Source organism: Nerophis lumbriciformis, linkage group LG15 (assembly GCF_033978685.3).
Source record: "Nerophis lumbriciformis linkage group LG15, RoL_Nlum_v2.1, whole genome shotgun sequence".
NCBI classification, from domain to species: domain Eukaryota; kingdom Metazoa; phylum Chordata; class Actinopteri; order Syngnathiformes; family Syngnathidae; genus Nerophis; species Nerophis lumbriciformis.
Genome location: NC_084562.2, coordinates 46138255 through 46162505, shown reverse-complemented (window position 1 = coordinate 46162505; position 24251 = coordinate 46138255). Strand labels below are relative to the sequence as shown.

General features: G+C 38.6%; 1 protein-coding gene across 1 annotated transcript in view; it reads right to left on the bottom strand.

The window, feature by feature from the left end:
- Positions 1-780: 780 nt before the first annotated feature.
- The window catches only part of LOC133616153 (E3 SUMO-protein ligase PIAS1-like), a 99841-nt gene continuing 76370 nt past the window's right edge, over positions 781-24251 (bottom strand). Inside the window, exons 5-13 of the mRNA XM_061975283.1 lie at positions 23257-23391; positions 22506-22611; positions 21013-21086; positions 15475-15635; positions 10905-11038; positions 9498-9711; positions 8750-8889; positions 6844-6884; positions 781-1859 (exon numbers count right to left, since the gene is read on the bottom strand). Of these exons, the coding sequence (XP_061831267.1) occupies positions 1515-1859; positions 6844-6884; positions 8750-8889; positions 9498-9711; positions 10905-11038; positions 15475-15635; positions 21013-21086; positions 22506-22611; positions 23257-23391 (1350 nt within the window). The 3' untranslated portion in view covers positions 781-1514. The remainder of the gene's footprint in view (positions 1860-6843; positions 6885-8749; positions 8890-9497; positions 9712-10904; positions 11039-15474; positions 15636-21012; positions 21087-22505; positions 22612-23256; positions 23392-24251) is intronic.

The following is a 24251-nucleotide window of genomic DNA, read 5'->3' as shown; positions in this document are numbered from 1 at the left end:
TGAAAGCAAGACTGAAGTAATCTCATCAGTTCCAAATTGCTGTCTTTTGTCATCTTCTTGGAACAGTATAAACCAAGTAACCGACTTCAAGCATCTTGGATCTTACATAATGGATGCCGCAAAATATATGAAGTCCCGCAAAGCCTCAGCATGGACAGCCTGCAATTAGCTGTGGCACTCGACCATAGGTCTTGAAACAAAAATGTACATCTTTCGAACTATGTTAGAGCCTAAACGTGGACTCTCATCACACTACAACAGAAGCGCCTGGACGGAGCCTACACCAACTTGCTCAGACACGCCCAAAACATCTACTGGTCCGAGCATGCTACCTCAGAGTGTATATACAGAGATATTATGCCACTATCTCAGAAGGTCTCTAAGCAGAGGCTCTTGTTTGCTGGGCACCGCTATCCACTGGGGAAATCATTCAGCCACTATTGCTTTGGAAAACAGGCAGCTCAGTCCACTACAGAGGCCTCACCTTCCCAGATGTATTATCAAGGGATGCAGGGCTCGAGAAACAGGACCTCCCCATTGCCATGGCGAACAGCAAAGTGTAGCGGCGTGTAATTGAGTGCGCCCCGAACACCCAGAGTCACCCGATGATGACAACTGTTTGCATAACCTGATGTTCTGTAAAAAAGAACTGACCATTCACAATTCATTAAGTTCATATGCAAAGTGCATTTTAACTTCATCCTGAAACTTCGCCTGAGACACAAATATAATAGTAATTATTATATCCCTTTTTGTGGGGAAACTATGTATGAGACAAGCTTTTGGATAACACTCTGATCACCATGAAGGTACCTTGTAATTTTTGGCATTGAGCAACAACAACACAAAAGATGACTTCCATCTCTTAATTTACAAATATAAATAGTGTGAAGCTCCTAAAAAGTATAAATGCTATATACTGACTGAGTCTTGAAAAGGAGTGAAAGTGACCCAGTTATGGCTGCTCCACCTGCACCCTCCACATCATTAAATCTGCATAACCCGAACATGTCACGGATTGCGTAAAAGCAATAAGAACAGAGCATTACCTTAATTAACTGTAGTAAGGAACCAGAAAATGAGCTTGAGATTGATGAGGAATTTCACCAGCAGGTCAACAAGAAGGTGAATGTTGTTCTACAAGGCAAGGGGAGCATGTGATGTGGTCACAGGACAGCACTGGAAGCAGCTCACCAGCTTGGACGTGTCCCAATGGAACATAGAAAAGTAAAAGTAGAAAATAGATTTTGTTCTCTCTGCACAGTGCCTTTTCCACGTATTCGTACAAAAAAAAATCATTTTGTTTTCTCGCTGTTTGTGCCCTGTTGATACCAGTAAGGCAGTGCCACTGATAAAGTCTCCAACAATGTGCTCAGCTGACCAGTAGGACCGTTGTGGACGACACTGGTGCTGTCAGGTCTGTCGACTGAGAAAAAACTCCACACAGGAGTTTAATGATTTGGGCAAGTCAGTTCTCCTGCAGCCAAATAATGTATTTTCTGGCGAGATTGCAGTCAGTCCAGTGAAATAATGTCAGGTATTCCTCCGTAAATAGCTGCCACAGCTGCCTCCGCACTACCCCGACCGGCCAACATGTGTGAGTGTGGCGTGTGCGAAGACAAGGAGTGTGTGTCATGGAGGCCGCTGGATGACACTAAGTTGCTGCTACTGCCTGAGTTGATAGCCCCGTTTGTTGGCACAGTCAGTGAAGATGCCGAAGAGGTTCCCGATTGCTCTAGGAACAGCTGCGATGAGGCCGGAGAACCTGTGGCGCTGTAGGGCAGGAAGCGGTTGAGGAGCATCTCGTGGTCGTCTGAGGTGGAGGCCGCCGCCGCTGCTGCCATAACCATGTTGTAATGCTGGGAGAAAGGATATGTCGGTTATTTTTGTCATTTGTATTTATTTCACTTAGTTCTTTGCATGTAAAACTTTAATGTTCTATAACACCAGTGTCAAAATCAAGGCCCGGGGGCCAGGGTTGGTCCGCCACATCATTTAATGTGGCCCGCAACAGCCTGGAAATAATACGTCAATAAAGTCCTTGATCTTTTCTTATTAGATATATTCGTTCTTTCCGTTTTAGTAGAAAAAAAAAAAAGTACTGTATGCAACTGCATATATTTTTATTCAATATTATCTAATAATGTAACAAATATTATATTAGCATTCACTCCATGTTTTTTCTTAAAATTAAAATAAATACTCAAATATCTGATCGACTTATGTATTGTAATATTGTAATGTAATATTGTATGAACTTAGGTTGGAAAATAGTTAAAATCTGTAATAATAAACTATTAGTATTGTGTTTCTTAAGAAATTGAGAAATATTATAATATCATACATTATAATTTTTTTTCTGTTAAAATAAAAATAAAACTCAGACTGACTTATGATTTTAAAACTGGCTGCTAAGTCGCCAAAATTCTACTGTTAAAATAAACATGGGACCGTTTTTCCATTTACAGTAATACACCGCATAAACAACAACATTCATAGATTTTACGATTAAAAAATAGCCGCCTAGCCGCCAGAATATTACCGTACAAAAACAGTAGTACCATTTTTCCATTTATAGTATGCGGTAAAAGAACACAAATTCTACAATAAAATTCTGGCAACTGAGCTGCCAGTCATTAGATTTTTTTTTTTTACACACTACATAAAAAATAATGATCAAATGCATAGGGAATTGTGTAATAATATCATGAGGTCACTCCTTATATATCTTTTTTATTAATGTATTACTCAATGTAGCAAGCAGCCCCCTAAGGGTAGCCATAACTGTAGCCATAACTGTGATGTGGCCCTCAGTGAAAATTTGTTTGACACCCTGTAAAATATGTTCATATTTCTGTCTCTCTTGTAATGAATATTTGGATTTGGATTATTTCATATGAGAATAATTGCTTTAGTTTTTAATACAGTCTGGTCTTCCTATAACCTTTTGGAACAGATTACTAATGAAAACCGAGGCGCCACCATACTTGACTACCAGGATTGTGAGTTTTCTGAGATTTTAATTAAAAAAACACATTTCCAGTCAAAAGTGGAACTGATGAGTAGTGTTCAAAGTGTGGCACTGGGATATTTTTGCCCACAGTTTTCTAATGACCCTCGGCATATCCTAAGAATAAAATAATTATTAATGTGACATAGCGCTTAACTCGCTTTCCTCCTTCGCATTGTTGGAAAACAAGTTATGCTTATTTCTAGGTACAAGCTAATGCTAGCGAGTAAGACCGGATGTTTTGGTCAGCTCTTACAGTGTTCACTGTGATATTTGCTGCACCAACTAATGGCGGGGATGCTCGTAACTCCAATTTTTGTGTGCAACTTAAAGCACAACAAACAACACAAACAGCTCTTCTCTCAAACACACTCATATGTTCGTCACCTAACATACACAGTTGAATTGTGGACAAATTACCTGGCCGCTCCCCACACAGGCTATGGTGTTCGGATCTGGCAATTATTTGATATCTATTTTTTGCTCATAATGTTAACAATGTCAGTTTTGAAGTAATCATGGACCTGAAAGACACAAATTAAGTGACCAAATAATTGTTTTTATGCCTTTATCCACAGTCTATGCAGGGAAATAGGCTCCAGTTCTGTAGATGACCTCAGACTAAGAGGAGGCGGCATATCGAGTCTGCCGATTGAAAGGGAGCATTACAATTACAGTTAGCTTATCTACCGATTACTCAAAAACTAATTAAAATTATGGGAAACGACAGCCAAATTCAATTTCAAGAGCAAAAAATACATAAAGAACTTGTTGAATTTAAGTTATCTGAAGGCTATAGGTCCTTTAACCCAGTGGTCCCCAACCTTTTTGTAGCTGCGGACCGGTCAACGCTTGAAAATTTGTCCCGCGGACCGGGGGGGGGTGATTTTTTTTTTTTATAAAGAAATACAATCATGTGTGCTTACGGATTGTATCCCTGCAGACTGTATTGATATACATTGATATATATAGTGTATATATTTTGTTTTTATGTAGATTTAATAAAAAAATAAAATAATAACTTTTTTTTTTTTTCTTTCTTGTGCGGCCCGGTACCGTTACCACATGTGTGTGTATGTATGTAATTCCATCCATCCATTTTTTTACCGCTTGTCCCTTTCGGGGTCGCGGGGGGTGCTGGAGCCTATCTCAGCTGCATTTGGGAGGAAGGCCGTTTACACCCTGGTTTTTATTATTAATTATTTAATTATTGTTTTTTTGGGGGAAGAGGGGCGTTGGGGACTGGTGTTGCCCTTGGAGCCTGCTTTCCCTGCAGGGTTCGGCGTCCTGGGCAGCAGCCGCCGAGCTGCGTGTCTGGGGCTTCTGGGTCCCAAAGCCCGCCCCTCCCCTCCTTGGTGGGAGCCTGCTGGGTCTAGTCCCTGTGCATGGTCTGTTGTGGCGCCTCAGAGTGCTGTGTGGCATGCTGCGGTGTTGCATGGCGGCCGTCTGCTGGGGTTGGGCTTTTTGGGTGGCTGGTGCCGTACTTTGGCTCCCGCACACACTGGGAGACACGCGCAAACATACATTTGCACATACAGACATATATTCATACAATCATACGAGCGTACATAGGTACATTTGCACGCGCATACACAGGTACATACATACACACGGTCATTACATGCATCCACACATTAACTGTACAAGCATACATATACATACATTCAATCATGCATTTGATCACGTTTCATCAAACATATATATTAACAGTGTTCCCCCATTCTCAGGGTAAATTGGGTAAAATGATTCCCGGGCGCAGCCACCGCTGCTGCCCACTGCTCCCCTCACCTCCCAGGGGGTGATCAAGGGTGATGGGTCAAATGCAGAAAATAATTTCGCCACACCTAGTGTGTGTGTGACAATCATTGGTACTTTAACTTTAACTTTAACTTTAGAAACACGGCACACTGCTAAAGCTTAACATATTTTTTTAGCATAACAATCTATAAGGTTAATATCATCTGCTCCTCTTTATTCCCCCCCTTTATCTGCTTCCTTTTGTAATACAGGTATTCATTACATTTATGTATTGTTGCATTTGTAATGTTGATAATATAATTATTATTATTAATATTATCTATTATCAATAGTGTTACTATTATTGCTTTATTTGTAGTGCAAAATGGTCGTTGTCATTTCTGTGTTCTTACTATCTACTTCATTGGGGCGGTATAGCTCGGTTGGTAGAGTGGCCGTGCCAGCAACTTGAGGGTTCCAGGTTCGATCCCCGCTTCCGCCATCATAGTCACTACCGTTGTGTCCTTGGGCAAGACACTTTACACATCTTCTCCCAGTGCCACCCACACTGGTTTAAATGTAACTTAGATATTGGGTTTCACTATGTAAAAGCGCTTTGAGTCACTAGAGAAAAGCGCTATATAAATATAATTCACTTTAAACTTCACTTCATTAACTGGTTCTTTGTTATAGGTTTTGGTATCATATTTGTATATATCATATTTTCTGATGTTGTTCTCTTTTTGTTTTTTGTTGTTGTCTCTCTCTGTCTGGTCCTCGCAATTCCCCCTTCTGACTTATTTTTTCTTCTTCTTTCTATTCCTTTCTGCTGTGGTCCGGCTGCGCCAAACACTAAATACACCCATTTAATAAAGTCCAATACAAATAAGGTAACAAGAGAAGTATTCCACACTTCTTTTTGTAAAGCGATTCTGTACAGCAGCTATGGGCATCTACATCAACAATATGACAGGACAAAGGTGTGTTATTGTTTTTGCTATGGCGCCATCTTTTAGATGAGTTTGCTAACTGCATGTGCTGCGGGGTGAACATCTACAGGAATTCCTTCCGTTTAGTGCTTTAAACCGGAAGTACAAGAGTCGTTCGGTCTTGTTCGTCCATAGTGTTTCTACTCGTATGGACTCTTCATTCATCACTCCAAGCAACGATTGTAAGTTTTACAATATACCTAAAACTATTCATACATACTAAATTGGGCGTGATGTCTGTAGGAATGTTTTCATGCATATTTGTATTTACTATCGTAATGTAATGAAGCTAGTGTCGTTAGCATTAGCTAATATGCTAACTCAACCTTCTGGTTTAAAAGCTCTAACAGACGAGCTGTTATTGTAAATAGGGATGTCCGATAATGGCTTTTTTGCCGATATCCGATATTCCGATATTGACCCAACTCTTACTTACCGATACCGATATCAACCGATATCGATACATACAGTCGTGGAATTACCACAATATTATGCCTAATTTGGACAACCAGGTATGGTAAAGATAAGGTCCTTTTTTTAAAAATTAATAAAATAAAATAAAATAAATAAATTAAAAACATTTTCTTGAATAAAAAAGAAAGTAAAACAACATAAAAACATAGAAACTTGTAATTAATGAAAATGAGTAAAATTAACTGTTAAAGGTTAGTACTATTAGTGGACCAGCAGCACGCACAATCATGTGTGCTTACGGACTGTATCCCTTGCAGACTGTATTGATATATATTGATATATAATGTAGGAACCAGAATATTAATAACAGAAAGAAACAACCCTTTTGTGTGAATGAGTGTGAATGAGTGTAAATGGGGGAGGGAGGTTTTTGGGTTGGTGCACTAATTGTAAGTGTATCTTGTGTTTTTTATGTTGATTTAATAAAAATAAAAAAATAAATAAAAAACAATACTGATAATAAAAAAAACGATACCGATAATTTCCGATATTACATTTTAAAGCATTTATCGGCTGATAATATCGGCCTGCCGATATTATCGGACACCTCTAATTGTAAACAATTGTATATTTATGCCTTTCTCATAAAGTATCCAGAAGTCGCTTGCAAGTGTGGTGGCCTGTGACACGTACCTGATGATTGTCACCCTGCAGGAAAGAGAAGAAGTTCAAATCTGGAAATAAAGCAGACGTAGAGGTTGGTTAACACTAGGGATGTCCCGATCCAGGTTTTTGCACTTCCAATCCGATACCGATATTGTTTTTGCACTTCCGATCCGATACTGACCGATACTGGCCTATCCGAGCATGTATTAAAGTTTAAAGTTATTTAGCCTACTTAGTTGTCAGAATCATGTTGAAAAGGGTTTTAGTACTCTTGATAACAACTAGCCAGCTGAATTAGGTGAGTTTGAATAATACACAATGGTTGGTAACAAGAAACTGACCTGTTTATTCAAGGATAAACACAAAATAGACAAAATTATACATGACAAACAGAAATGGCATCATTGAACTAGGGCTGGGCGATATGGCCTTTTTTTAATATTGCGATATTTTAAGGCCATATCGCGATACACAATATATATGTGGATATTTTGCCTTAGCCTTGAATGAACACTTGATGCATATAATCACAGCAGTATGATGATTCTATGTGTCTACATTAAAACATTCTTCTTCATACTGCATTAATATATGCTACTTTTAAACTTTCATGCAGAGAGGGAAATCACAACTACAAAAAATCACTATTTTTTTCATACGGTGTTGATCTGGAAATGTTTGCCTCAGCATTTTGATGGTGTGGGCGTGTGGCACCGAATGGAGATAAGCGTCTCGACAGACGTTACGATATTTGAACAATGATGACGAAAACTGTTTTCTCTGTCGTGTCCGTGTGTCGAAAATTGTTATGCGCTTATTTTTTTATTTGATTTTGTGCGTGGCATAGATTTGCCGTGCGCTAGCATCACAGCAAACGTTAGCCATGCTGCTACCTCTCTGCTCGGGGAGGACGTATACGTATGTGACGTATGACGTGACAGTATGTGACGTGTGTAAGAAGGTGCGCTTGCTGTCTGTGAGAGGGAGACACAGGAAAGAGTGAGAAGAGCCTGTCGTGTAATGTCCGCAGCTAAAAGCAACTGCGTGAGAATCCATAGACCTGTGGATGTGTTGAAGGTGTGCTGGAAAATGGAAATTAGGGAGCAGCAAAAAAGTGGAATGTATTATTTAAATCGGTGCGTTGGAAAACACGGACCAGAGTTTTTTTAAAAACTGGATCTGGATCGGCATTTTCCCATGCCTTGCCGATACGCGTTTTTTGGCAAATATCGGCGGCCGATCCGAACCAAATATCGGATCGGGACATCCCTAGTTAACACTAACAACATCCACAAAGCAAACTATAACCTGCTACCCAAGAATGTACAACAATTCTTCTCAACTAAAAAGGAGAAATATAACCTGAGAGAAAAATCTAACTTAAACATTTGTATGCATGTACAACACTGACCTTTAGCATATCAGTATGTGAAATTAAAGTATGGAATGGGTTAAGCAAATAAATCAAACAATGTAGATTCAGTTTAAGAGGCTATTCCAACTACAAGTGTCTACAAAGTACAAGAAGAAGAATTGTGACAAATGTATTGAACTTAAAATATAACATTATTAGCTCATTAAGTGAATCATAACTGACTTAACTGTTGTATTTAGAAATCTTTGATTTAAAGTATGTTACAAATTGAGAACAAAAAGTGAACATATGTGTCAATATTTGCTATTAAGTGGTTATAGGGGTATGATTAAATGAGCTTTGCTTCTTTCTTCTGCTTTTAGGGCACTTTGTAGAGAGAAATGGAAAATATGTGATGTATCATATTGAAACTGTATACATGTTTGAAATAAACTTCAACCAACAAACATTGGTCTTGGCAAGGCTTGCTGTTGACCATTTAATTTTGTAACTCACTCAAGAAGTGTAACACACCAAAACATGCTATTGTTGTATTAGTCTGTGTGTGTTTGTCATTACCTGGCAAGTCCCCAGTGGTGTGGTAATAAGGTCTATAGTCCTGGATGAGTGGAGGTACAGGAGGCATGTAGCTGGTGTCCACGGCTGGCATGCTGGGAGCACGACTCACCGGGGAGGCCTGGTGGTGCAGGTTCAACACACTGAGGGAGAAAAACTTTACTTATCATCACTTTAAAGACACACGTCTTTCTCTTTTCTGTGCGTTCTAAATTGTTTAAAAAAACTGCAAGCAAGAGCCATTGGAGATTTTTGGATGCTTTTTAGACGACTTTATTGGCGAAATAGATCTTATGTCCATTACCGGCATTGTTAGCAGTTTTTTACTATTTAGAATGCACAAAAAAATATGTTATGTTGTTTCACATAAGGATTGTAAATAATAGGCAAAATTCCAAAAAAGTGCAGTTCCCCTTAATGTAACTTGTTGATAAGCATGTTTGCAACAAAACATAACGCACCATATCAATTAATTATTTATTCACACGAGAAAGTCTTTAGTAAGCATTCTGCCTGTATTGACTGAATGGCATAAAGAATATAAGATACAAATATTTCTAACTCAGCTGCCTCTTTGCTAACTGTGTGGCAAGTCATGCACAAAGTAAATGCCTATCCATGCATTCAAGTGAAAATCTCACAAATCATTAAGCGCCTCGAATCAATGCATCAATTCCCGAGTGAGCAGCACATTGCGTAATATCTTGACAATATGGGCAGACAAAATCACAACATTTGCTAAGTGTCTGACCCTTTGTTGAGGACGGGCGGTGACGCTGGGGACATGGGGGGACAGGCTCGTTTGGCTGGAGGAGGCTGTGGCGACAGAGTATCCCGTCCTTCGTCTTCTGAGGAGCTGTCTAATGTCAAGTCTATGACGGTCATTTTCTTGCTGTTACTGCTGTAGCTGTGGTTAGCTGACAGGTAGCTCTGCTGATCGGAGCTCACAGATGTCTGACTCGGCCCTGCACAGCAACATTGAAAGACTGGTTTGTGAGTGTGTTTATTCTTTAAGCAGAAAGCATACAACAATAAAAGTGAATACCACGCAAACAGATTAATTCAATGCTGAGCTGTGTTTGTCTTTGAAATCCCCATTGCTCCACCAAAACTGTGATGTAAAGATTGAATATTTAGTAGGGATGTCCCGATCCGATATTGATATCGGAAATCAGTCCGATATTAGCCGAAAAAGTGAATATCGGATTTTATCGGACTGAATCTAAAAACTCCGATATAAGCGCTCCGATATAAGCTGTCCATTTACCGCTGCAGCACGTCTATAATAGGTGACTCTGGTTTGATCACACTCCAACACAGTACTACTGTGTTGGCATTGCCGCCACCTATGCCCCTTAATTAACGTTGGTGCCGGCCGCGGAAGAAGAGCATCTCTGATCCAGCATGCACAGCCCACGTGATCACAACAACGACAACGCGTGTGCTTGCAGCAAAGTGTAGTGATGTCGGCTGTGTGGAAGTATTTTAACCTAAACTCGGACAAAGACGTTGCCGCTAAAATCAACATTTGTCAGGCGCAAGTGTCCTGTGGAGGGACAGAACCAGGAAGGTTCAATACCAGCAACCTCATCGCACATTTGAAAAAACACCACAAAAAAGAACATTAGGATTTTCGCGAGATTTTTCAGGGTCTTCTAATTTATTTTTAATTTATTCTATTCAATTGTATAATTATGTTGGTATTAGTGGTTATTTTGCACTTTAAATATAACATTTTGTTTTTATTGGATTTTTTGAGGTAATACTCTTATGTTGAAGGTTAAAATGTATGTAACCAATTGGTTAATAATAAATGGGTCAGATTTTCCTATACCTACTCTTGCTGACTATTGTTTTCTGTTTTAACACTACAACATTAGTAACAGTAACATCACTTTATCAAGCCTTTTCTAACATTCCACACAACAAAATAAGGAATAAATATATGTATGATTCGTGCCTATATCGTATCGTATTGATATCGGTATCGGCCAATACTCAAGGCTACAATATCGGTATCGTATCGGAAGTGAAAAAGTTGTATCGGGACATCCCTAATATTTAGTGCACATAACCTCTTTTCTCAATTACTTTATTATTCGCTCTCCTTACTTATTAACCCCCAACCTCATTCAATCCTCAAGATATTTTATCTTACCATTTAGGCTGGTTAACGAGGCAGAGGAGACTTCTTGCACTTCCTTTTTTGCCCTCATGGGGGACCAGTTTCCATCTTCCTTGAACTGGATCTCATCACAATCCATACAGTTGTTCAGGATCTCCACAAAAAGCCTGAAAGAGCAGTGAGAATCACATCACCCAACAATGAAACAAAATGTGTAACCCTTTCACATTATAATGAATCCTATTTACACACGCATATTGAAATGGAAACAAAGTGGGCTCATTGTCTTGGTGTAGGGTTTAAACAAAACATATCAATGGAAGGAGGGCTATGCCATCATGGGTAAGGAATGGATGCAACTATTATATACGATATGATAGACCGGTTTTAATATTAACCGTGATTAAAAACCTCCCTGTTTAATTGCAAAGGCTCCACTACACTGTGTGCATCAGTCCTCCTCACTCACTATATACGGGTGTTATGCTGCTACCTTGTTTCCTGCACGGAACGAAAACAAACCTATACCAACGGTGCACGCACAAAAACTGTATGCGCCTATCGAGAGACACGCTGGTATGTTACATTACCTTAAAAATGGCAGCAGGACAAAGCAGTCATCTTCTCCCACACCCCAAAACAGCAAAACAGTACCCGTTTTGGGTACTTGAAAAAGGTAACAATAGCTTAGCATTGAGTTATTTGAGTGTAAACAAACAGGTACTCCTCAAGGGCTTCATTCGGTGACTATTTAAAGCATATCGATTCTTCCTGCCGGTGTTAAATAAACTATAGGCATTGTAAGCTCTTATAGCAAGTGTAAAACACTAACATAACATTGCATTCCAGTTATTATTAACACAGCATAATAATTAGGGGTGTAACGATTAATCGATGCATCAATCGATCGATTTTTATTCCTAAATTTCACGTCCATCGATCTGTGCTCGGCAAGTTGCCTTACGAAAGATCGGTATCGATCCAAGATAGTGTTAAAAATAAATCCATACATTTTATCGATACTACAAAAATGAAAACATTGTATTTAAGACCGGCAAACTTTATATAAAGTTTAGCACTTTTAATAATAAGGATGTTAAAGGCAAGTCTATTTTGCCCGTCTGTGAATACATCAAAACAAAAATGGTGGAGAGGTAAGGTGGCTGAGAAAGGTCACAACAAACGCCACAAGACAATATTATTAATTACAACATAAAAACTTTCAGCTACAGCACGATTGCAAAAGCCACAACAAATACTAACGATACAACACAATAACTTTCAGCCGCAACACAACTTTAAACCACAAAAGACGCAACCGACAGCGGAGCAAGTTACGGCGACACGCCAACTTTTGGAACACCACAACATAGCCAAGGAGAAATAATTTGATAAGAAACAAATGAATACAAGAGATGAATGAAGGAGGCTATGGAAATTAGGAAGCAAGGGGCCAACACCATCGATAGGGATGAGGGGGCATACATGCCTCTGCACACCTGGGACGCTGTCCTGCATCGGCCAAGACAAGGCGGAAAACTTTATTGCCTGGTCGGGGAACTTTATTTAGCAGGTAAATCTACTGTTAAAGTGTTGGTTACTGTACTTTTATTATTGAAAATTGCGTAAATGTTGAAAATGTGAGCAGAAAAGGCTTCCTCTTGTTCATTCAACCTATAGTGTTGGTTACACTTGATTCAAATAAGATGTAAATGCATTGGCCATTACTGTAAATTCTGGACTATAAGTCGCTCATTTTTTCTTAGATTTTGAATCTTGTGGCTTATAAGACGCAGCGGCTAATTTTTGGCTTGTTTTTGCTGATGCTTATAATGTTTTGTGTTTCACAGTTTGTGTTCAACCCAAGCAGAGGACTGCAATGGTGTGTTATTGTTTGTGCTATGGTGCCATCTTTTGGACGGGTTCGCTCACTGCAGGTATTGCGGGTTGAAAATGTACTTCCTGTTTTGATGCCGTAAACCGGAAATAAGCATCCAAAGTGTTTTTACTCGAAATGATTCTTCATTTAAGCAATGTTTGCAAGTTTCACAGTTTAACTGAAATATATCTGACTAATTAAACCGTCCCATGTGTAATATTTGTAGTTTTCATGCATATTTGTACGTGCTATCATAATATATTGTGTAATGAAGCTAGCGTCGTTAGCATTAGCTAGTATGCTAACACGTTTACGAGTGTCTGTCTTAGTATTATTAAATCACAATGGCATTCTTTTTGTATTGTTTCAGTTTCACAAATCCCTTAATAAATTTGCCAAAACATCACCGTGGACTTATTGAGTCTGTTTAGCTGATTGGAGAGCTAGCTTCCATAGCTAGTGGGTCCATGACGATGACTTCTGTTTTGTTTGATCAGCCATTTAACTGTCGTGTTACACATCTCGTTTGGAAACAATTAAGGTATGTAAATAAACATTTACAAAATATTTCTGTGTAAATAACTTTTTCCATAACGTATATATCTACGGCTTATAGTCCGGTGCGGCTAATATATGGAAAAATATTTTTTCCTTTAAAGATTTTGTGGGTGCGGCTTATATCCCGGTGTGCTCTATAGTCCGGAAAATATTTTATTTATACCTAGTTCCCTTACAAGAAATAACATGAATATAGAAAACTTCAACTGCAGTGTCCATTGTCTACTATTTATTTCACAGTCACATTGGTTGAATTGTTTGCTAACAAGTAACTGAATCGATTTCAAATCACTGAAACGTTTTGGACTGAATCATTAAAAAAAAAAAAAATACAAAAAAGAGATTGTTCCTGAATCGTATCGGCAACCACAAATATCGAATCGTTGTTAAAACAAATTGTTACACCCTTAAGTAAAATAAATTACAAATACAAAAATAGGCATGGATGACAGTTGATGACAATGCAACTTGAGTTTATAACCCACATGGGTAACATGTTCCCCTTAGGGATTAATAAAGATTATTACAATTTGTGTTTATATTTATTATTTTGTATTGTTATTAAAAAAGTTATTGATCTATGTTATTTCCAAAAGTAATAAATAAAACATCAAACTCTAATTAATATGCAATTTTATGATTTTTTTGTTTAAAATTCATTGATTCATAGTTATTGTGATGTAGGGGAAACCATGATTATTACTCAGACTATAATCTTACAGTCAAAATGTATAATCGTTGCATCCCTAATCATGGGTTTATTGGCAAATCCGGAGCACCATTAACCAGTAATCGTGCTAACTTCCACAGATCAGAGTTGTGTATAAAATATGTAAGGTTACCCAATGCAGGAGCACAGGGCATAAGAGCTGGCGACTACGACAGTTATAGCAAATGAGATATAAATACAATAAAACAATGGATTCTTCTTCATTATATCTGAATAGATGTAAAGCAGGGGTGTCCGAAGTAAGACCCAAGTGCCATTTGCGGCCTACAGTGAATTTTTAACGGCCCGTGGCACATTCAATTTAGACTCTAAAGCAGTTTTTTTCTTTGAAGCTGTCTCAAAAAAATAATAATAAATCAAGACCAATGTTGCTATGAATTATTGACCCATTTAAGGCTCCAATTACTTCACATCCCAAAATTCTAAAGATAAATATTGCATATTTTGTTTTTGCCATCCATCCATCCATCCATTTTCTACTGCTTGTCCCTTTCGGGGACGCGTGGGGTGCTGGAGCCTAGCTCAGCTGCATTCGGGCAGAAACCGGGGTACACCCTGGACAAGTCGCCACCTCATATAAAACAACATTGTATTTGACATAAGGACATAAAACAAACAAACAAACAAACAAACAAAAATTAAAACTTACAATCGACGGATGGATCTGAAATTGATCTAGAGATTTAAGCGTTGAAAGTAAAAAAATATATATAAAAAAATTGTGTGACTTATTTTTAACACTTTTATTAGTGGGGCCCTATTGGATCCCCCAAAATTTTAGTGGGATTTTAAAAAAAACTATCGTTGTTCAAAAAATAACAATGAATCAAAATAAATGTTGTTATGAATATTGACCTATTTAAGGCTCCAATTATTTCACATCAAATAATCCACTCAGAAATTTATTTTGGGGGGAAATATTGCACATTTTGTTTTTTTGCCATAAAAACTGGGTTTTGACAAAAAGGGCATAAAACAAAACAAAACAAAACAAATAAACAAACAAAAATGTATATTGACAGGTAGGCCTGATGTTGATCTAGTAATTCAAGCGTTGAATTAAAAAAATATGACCCTTCTGGAAACAAACTTGAGGGGAGCCCTAAAGATAAAAAAATAAAAGAAATCTACATATTGTATTGGTTTTGAAAATAAAAAATATGAAACTGGCTCTGCTTGTTTTTTCAGTGTGCGGCCCTCAGTGGAAAATGTTTGGACACCCCTGATGTAAAGTATAAAATATGGGTATGACAAAAATAACATGGATAAACATGTCGGAAAGCAAAGGAGCAGATCATTATTGCTGTTTGTTATGAAATGAGGACTTCTAAGAGAATCCAACCACTGAAGTGTTTACAAATGAACTAGATGGTTTATGTGAAATAATCTGTGCATAGTTTTACTACAGGATGTGATGGTGGGGTTGGATTATTTACCCGTCGATGATAAGATGTTCATAGGGGGCCTTCTTGTCACAGACAGGACACACCCAGGTGGGCTTCTTCTCGTTCATTTGGATGTACAGTGTGGCGTCAAAGCACTGCAGGTGAGAGCATGTCAGCGCCCGGCATGGAATCATCAGCCGCATCTTTCCAAGCTGCGCAGTGGTGCATAAATATGTAGTCAGGCAATAAAGAGGACACTCCCACAGCAGGGCCCGTAGCAAGTATACGGGTGGCATACATGTCATGAACACGAGCATATGGAAAAGGTGCACCTTGAGAGTTGGGAAAATGTCTTAGAATCTTAAAGGGCTCTTATCCTACAATTGCAACTTTTCAGACGTACGTATATGTTTAACATGTTGTACTCTTGTTTTACATGATGTAAAAGTACCATATGATGAGGTTGGTTAAATTATCCCTGCTTTCATTTGTATGCGTGCCACTCCTAAATCTTGTGTTCGATCAGATATGAGAATTTTAGGGGATCTCAAGTCAAAACTTTAGGAAGTCCATACTGTATATGGAAACTTGCTAAGTGCCCAGCAGTAACCCACAGCCGCTGTTTAATACATTTACTACCCTTTCTCTTTAAAATGGCAGCCAAAGAGTTGTTTTTTTGCATGTAAGAATTGTGTATTCAAACAGGAGTAAATTAACAGAAAAAAATGTTTGATTTACCTGGGAGCTAAAAGGGGAATTGCATTTTTTAAAATATTTTGTCTATCATTCACAATCCCTATGTGAGACAAGAACAAACATGTTTTCTTTTTTATGCAATCTAACTCAATCGCTATAAAGAGTCAGCTAACAATTGAGCTAATGGGGATTTGATCTTTTCTGCGTATAAAGCGCTCGAAAAACATCAAAAAACCTTCATCAACGTTTCAGTTACCGTATTTTCCGCACTATAAGGCGCACCTAAAAACCACAAATTTTCTCAAAAGCTAACAGTGCGCCTTATAACCCGGTGCGCTTTATTACGATTCATTTTCATAAAGTTTCGATCTCGCAACTTCGGTAAACAGCCGCCATCTTTTTCCCGGTAGAACAGGAAGCGCTTCTTCTTCTACGCAAGCAACCGCCAAGGTAAGCACCCGCCCCCATAGAACAGGAAGCGCTTCTTCTTCTACTGTAAGCTACCGCCCGCCCCCGGAAGAAGAAGAAAAAACGCGCGGATATCACCGTACGTTTCATTTCCTGTTTACATCTGTAAAGACCACAAAATGGCTCCTACTAAGCGAAAAGGATCCGGTTCATAAAAAGACGCAATCTCTCCATCCGCACACGGATTACTACCGTATTTCACAGCAACTGATATTCCTGTGAACCGCACTGTGGAACGGGAGCACGTACGGTGAATATTCGCACCACAGGGAATGAGAAGTCATCCTTCACTGTGGTTCTAGCTTGCCATGCTAACTTCCACCCATGGTGATATTCAAAAGGAAGACCTTGCCAAAAGAGACCTTTCCAGCCGGCGTCATCATAAAAGCTAACTCGAAGGGATGGATGGATGAAGAAAAGATGAGCGAGTGGTTAAGGGAAGTTTACGCGAAGAGGCCGGGTGGCTTTTTTCACACAGCTCCGAAGGCGAACACACCTTCACTAAGACGGGCAGACAGCGCCGGACGACATACGCCAACATTTGCCAGTGGATCGTAAATGCCTGGGCAGATATTTCGGTCACAACTGTGGTCCGAGCTTTCCGGAAGGCAGGATTCACAGAACTACTGGACAACAGCGACACTGACTCCGATGACTTCGACGAGACGGAACCGGCCATTTTGGATCCCACGCTTGCGCAACTTTTCAATTCGGACACCGAAGACGAAGAATTCGAAGGATTTACGAATGAAGAATAACTTCAGAAGGTGAGCGCTATGTTTATTTTGTGTGTTGTGACATTAACGTTCGAGCAACATTATGTTGCTATTGCTCTACACCATTTTGAATTTTACTATGTTTGTGATTGCACATTTGCGTACATTTTGGGACAGAGTTGTTAGAACGCTGGTTTTCAATATATTATTAAAGTTTGACTGAACTATCTGACTGTTTTTTTGACATTCCCTTTAGCGCAGCGTAGGCGCGGCTTATAATCCGGGGCGGCTTATTGGTGGACAAAGTTATGAAATATGTAATTCATTGAAGGTGCGGCTAATAATCCGGTGCGCCTTATAGTGCGGAAAATACGGTACACGCTGTATGTATATATGTAATGGTTTACAGGCACATTCATAATAATATGTAATACTTACATATTTTGCTCATTTTAAGCATATGGCAGTGCATCACAATGTTCCCAATTTCCTTCAACAACAACTACTACTAATCATGGCAGACTTCAAGAGAGCCAACAACAACTTTGGAACAAATGATGATCCAGAACCTTACATTTTTGTGCCTGAATATACAGATGATGATCTACAAGTTTTAGAAGCTGTGTGATAAACAGATCCAGCAAGTAGCACTATTGCTGAGTACTAAACGTGAAACACAAACTATAAACATAAGAAAACAATCACCTACTGTAAAATGTCTTCTCTCACTTGGATGCCGACTGATGAGATGTTTATATTTACATTAACTCAGAGGCGATGCAGCAGCTCACCGGCTCAGTATATCAATAGTTGCATGAGCTAATTACCTCTTTATGATCAAGGCGTCGCTAAAAATAGTTCCTCTACGTTAGCACTTATAATAACAATATCAGGTCACGACAGGTAAATGGCGGTTTTTGGATGTTTTTAGAAGGCTCTATGAGCGCAATAGATGACTTCGATTACCTTCATTGTTAGCTGACACTTACTAGCGTTTATTCACGAGTTAGAATGCATTAAAAATGTATATATATGGGATCTTGTCTTACAGAGGGATCGAGAATGCTAGGAAAAATTCCACAAAAAAGCAGTTCCCCTTTAAATTTCACTGCTCTTCTGCTCTCGCCAGTTTACAATTAACAGTTCGATGGCAGAATCTCCAATATTCAGCAAACATTGTCCAATATCAAATTTTTTATTGATTGCTGATAACTGTTAGCATTATCATCGGTTGGGGGTTGAACCTCGACCAATTTCAACGGAGTAGGAGTAGTTGGGGGAGGTGGCTGCAGAACATAGATTTACCGGTACCCAGTTCACAACATGAATTTAGTATTCTATTTAAAATAACAGCGTAATCTTCAGACTATAAGCCGCAACTTTTTTTTTTCCTACACTTTGAACCCTGGGCTTTATACAATGCTGCGGCTAATTTGTGAATTGTTCCGGGTTCCCAAGCTACTAATAAGTGTGTCACATCAAACCAATAAAATTTCCGGATGGGTCATGGTATACCAATGAAACTGTTCACATTAAAATATTTTGATTTTTTTTCTACATTTAAAACACTTCCTTATGGTTTACATAACATGAAATTGGTCAAAATTTTGCATAGATTATGCTTTACAGACTGTTTTCAAGTTTGCTTTCTGACTGTCTTTCTTCAGGATACGCCGTTTTGTGGGCGGTCCTATTTATGTGCCTTTACTTAGTCTGTGTTTTCTCCCCGCCAGCCACGTCGTCGTTTTTAGCGCTTCTATATCAAGTCTACTGACAGATATAAGTTCGAACTGCACACAACTTTCTATTGGAAACGGCAACAGCAATGGATGCATGTGCATGTACGAGACAGGCTGCCCCACAACGAAAGGATAGAGAAAAATAAGAGACTTATTGACTACAGCATTAAACTCATGGCGGACGCGCGCAAAGCTTTTCAGGTTAAAGATAACCATATATGGAGATATCCGCTGACGTAACCAATGGGAAAAACGTCACAAATTGGGCACATTCCAAACGACTCATTTCGAGAAAGTATGAAGGAAGGCAAGATTGTTTTATAAACATCTCTGTAATGCCTCCATGGTATTATTTAAAATTGTTGGGACTTATGCAAGTCCCAAATACACAAAACAGGTACCAATAGGTATGAAAGTTGGTTTGCGTAACAGGTACCCTTTAAATCAAATGCAGTTACACAACTATTTAATCTGCCATTCAACGTGTTATGCACTCACCCTCATCACGTAGAAAAGACATGACAAAATGCACACAAAGCCATAGACCAGGGGTGTCAAACCTACGGCCAGTGGACGGGTTTAATCTGGCCCACCCCCTGCAAGATGAGTTTGCTAAGTATAACAATGAGCTGCAATTTTTTTAATGAAATAAACTGCTGTACTTAATGTGTCCACGAGATGTCGCAATAGCAATTCAAGTCTAACTCAAGTCACACATCACACTGTTTAAGATGAAGTGTCAGCTGACTTTAAGCACCCTCTGGATTGGCTGCCACTGTTTCAATCGGCGCAAGTGCAAGCAATTAGCTGTTGTGGCTGGCAGCAGACTAATGCTGTGGCGACACACAATACCAAGTTATTTCATTGTAAATTATCCACTCAACGGATAAAATAACAAAACGGTAAGATGCAAAGACTTAAGTCAACTTGACCATCATCTTTGTAGTTAAGAGTCTCGTGCAGCGCTCACAATTTGTTGACAGCATGATGTGCACACTGAAATCCATTGTAAAAAAATGTGTGCTTCTACATCTGTTGTTTGTTATATTTAATTTTATGCTTAAATCTACCATGTTCACACATTGGTTAAGTTTGTAGTTATGTTACCTTTAATTAAGCTATTATGGTGTCATTTTTTTGAAAATGTTGTTTTTGATTATGTTATATTTGTAATATTTAAATTATGATAAATGAATGTATTGTGGCAGCTGTGGATTTCACCATTGTAGCAGTTTGAGGAAACACTCGGTTGCTTTTCCAAACACGTCTTTAATGCTGAACTGCCAACGTGAAAATGCTGAACAGGAAGTGTTTTAAGTGGAATGGCTTTGTAAAAACACTGAGACAACGTCTATGTTCATTGTGTTCTTCAAGGTATTTTTGAAACTGCACCAATTTTTTTACCTCATAATTTTCAACTAACTTGAAGTTGTTTTGCCAACAGGATTAGTTGTAACATATAATTTTTAAGAACGTCCTTGTTCTATTTTTGCCCAAAGTAAAACAAAAAAAAAATTTTTTGAAGTTGTCTTTATTTTTTTAATTATTATGTCATGATTTTATCAGTCCAGCCCGCGTGGGAATAGATTTTCCTCCATGCGGCCACTGAGCTAAAATGAGTTTGACACCCCTGCCATAGACGATTGAATTGGAAATCCACCCCCACTAATGGGTCCCGAACGTCCAGACCGCCACACGCCGAAGAAAACAACTTCAGCGGTTTCAGTGCATAGGAGCACGAAGACTGTGCTCAATGACCTCTTGCGACTTATAGATTTGTGCGGCCTATATGTGTACAAAATAATATTTGTCCAAAAATCTGGTGGGTGCGGTTTATAATTAGGTGTGCTATAAAGCCCGAAAATGACGGTACTGGAGTCTCCCACAAGGATCCAATATCACTTTAAAAGTCTCTGAAATGAGAAGGATTGGGCTCTTTTGCTGTATTAAAATGAAAGCTATGTGCTTACCGGACACAGCAATGACACACGGAGGCTAGTTGTGGCTATTTCACTGTCTGGGTCTGCTGTTAGCTTCTCCTTGACTGGCGGGAAAAGGAAAAGAAACAAACACACAGATGAGGTAGAGAAAAATAAATGCATGTTTGCAGTTTAATTTCTTGTAAGTCATTTTATTGCTTTAGACACATCAAGGCTGATGTTAGTGCAAACTAGAGACTGTCATTGTTCACAAACCCCTTCTAATTACCGATCACAATGTTATACAGATACATATTTGCTGCTTCATAATTTTTTGCAAAACAGCGAATGAAGCCTTTAGTTGTAATTGACAAATAACTACACGTATTAATTGGGTAATTATACACCAAGTCTTTTCACTGGTGGCCGGCCAAAGCTTTTCATCCGGCCCGTCAGACATCGCCCATATAGGTTTGATGAAACCATTAAAACTAGGGTTGATCATGTATACAGCACTCCTGCCACTCCACAGGGGGCAACACTGAAGCATATGTGTCACAGTGAAGCAGCAGTGGGATGAGTAGAAGAAGACTACTCATTAAACCCTAGAAAAAAAATCCAAATGATTTGCAAAAATCTGACTTTTAACAACGACTGGACAACAAAGTATGAATGGGTTACCCCGAGCAACTGCTCGAGTCATTGTTTTCTGGTGGACCATTTAAGCGGCGGACACATTGATCCAGACAAGCAAGCAATAATAGTAGAAATCCCAAAACTTGGTCAAACATTTGTGAGTAGACATAATTTGTGCATAAATATATTTAGTCTGTTTTGTATTGAAATTGATGATTTTGTGATGTCTTTTGTATTCGTGGTCTTGTTATTTTTTGTCTGGGAGTAATGATCAATCCTTGTTTAATACATGTAGTGCTGAATTTGACCAGTAGAGGGCGACAACGCTTATAGTAATGTCACATACAATGTTTGGTGTGTGTGAATGTTGTGAAATTTCTATATGTGTAAACATTTGTTGTTTGGGTGAATATATTAATACTAAACCTATTTTATTTATGTAAAATGCACAATGAGCAATATTCATGTAAAATACACAATGTAAGGTATAATTTTGTTCTGTTTATTATATGTTTATATTTACAGTCTTGCAAATGTAAATGAAGGAAGATGTGTAAAGAAATAAAACCAAGGAAGGAAAATAATTAAAAAGAAGGAACCTAAATCCTCAACAATTTTTATTTTATTGACAATGCAGTGTGAAAGCCGATGTGTTTACTTTGCATTTAAGTAAACGCAGTCTCAAATAAATATAACCTGCAGAAGCATTCACATTTTGATGTCCGGCCCCTGAGTCCTTGGACTCCTGAAACTGCGGCCCTTTTCATTATGTAGTTGAATAGCCCTGTTATACACCTTACAAATGTTGAAAAGTACAGTTTGACCCAGACGTCAATAACAAAAATTAAATGGTAAATGGGTTATACTTGTATAGCGCTTTTCTAAAAAGAGGCTGAAAGAATTCTTACTGAGTGCTCTGGAGTGGTCTGGATTCCGTATGCCTTTGGCCCGTAGCCTCTGCAAAAGCACTGTGGACGACTGCTGCTTCACCAAGTAAACTGCCATGGAGTAATTCTGTGGATATAGAAACCCATAGAGCCACATTTAGCGTTTTTCAATGGACCAATGACTCTCTATATGAAGGACAAGGCAGGCAACATGCTATAGTACAAAGTGTGCATCCTTGTCTGAGGCTAATATAGGCTCTACAGAGTGTGAAACAACACACTTTTATGAGGACAGTGTGAGGGACGACATTGCCATCTTTCGTGTTTCTGTGGAACTACAACAACTTTTGACTACCTCTTTGAGGAATAGACTGAACATATTATCTGTCCGCAGCAGGTCTTGAAGTAGAACCTTTGGTCCTTAAAAGCAAAGCTATTGCTGCTCTAAGAATAATTCCCCAATAGTCACATATTATAGATGAATCCTGAACAGGCACACAACAAGGCTCAGAAAGCATTTATTCCCAGTGAAATTATATATATATATATATATATATATATATATATATATATATATATATATATATATATATATATATATATATATATATATATATATATGTGTGTGTGGGTGTGTGGGGGAGAGAGAGAGAGAGAGAGAGAGAGAGAGAGAGAGAGAGAGAGAGAGAGAGAGAGAGAGAGAGAGAGAGAGAGAGAGAGAGAGAGAGAGAGAGAGAGAGAATCAAAAGCGCAAGAGAGTTTGGACTCTTACCCTTCCAATCTCAGCGGTCCAGGACACCACAATGGTATTAGGGACTGTGGTGGACAGTCTGACCAGTGAGGTAATGTTGATGGGCCGGCTGGGCCGCTTAGGCTCAACACCGTTTTTGGTTGGAGGAAGATAACCCTGTAAAGTTACATGATAAAAGGGTGTAGACATGTATTTAAAAACATTGAAACGTAAGAGACAGGACAGGAAAAACCTGGAAATTGGTATTGGCCCTCTTTAGATTGAGATTGTTACTGTCAGTTCTTCAGTACTTAAAGCTGCCTAAACTTCAAAAGACTGAGAGGATCAGACGCTCAATCAACTAAACTCCACAAGATTTCCTTGAGTTTATGTCACGCCTCAGTTTAGTTAGTTTTCATAACCTTAGATAGCATGAAATTAACACTCAGTCAAAAAAATGTTTTCAAAGTTCCAACAGTATTTCCATCCAACAGAAAAACTTAGCAAACACATGATTATGTACCAGTGCTCTCTCTGGTCGTCTCGAGTTACAGTCATTCTGGTTATGTCTTTTTCTACTACAGTAAATGTACCGTCGCTCTCTGCACAACAAACTCCTTCATATCATGCTTTAGTCACATGGGTATCAAACACGACATTAGTATCAGGGTTATTAAATCAGTTATCCATCAGTCATATTCGTAACAAAGTTGAACATATGTATACATTAGGGATGTCATATTGAATACATTTCAGATTAATCCCCATTTTTAAATTAATTAATCATATTTAATTACTTTTTGCGACCATGTATGAATTATGACTATCTTTACCGTATTTTCCGAACAGGATACAATTCTATATGTTTAATATACAGTGGTACCTCGGTATACGAGTGCCCTATCATAGGAGTTTTCAAACCATGAGCTGTCTCTCGTCTAATTAGTATGCTTTAGTTAGCAAAAATTCAGGTTACGAGTTGGCGTAGCAAATGTTACAGAGATCCCCCCAAATTCCCAAATAATTCTGTCTTAACT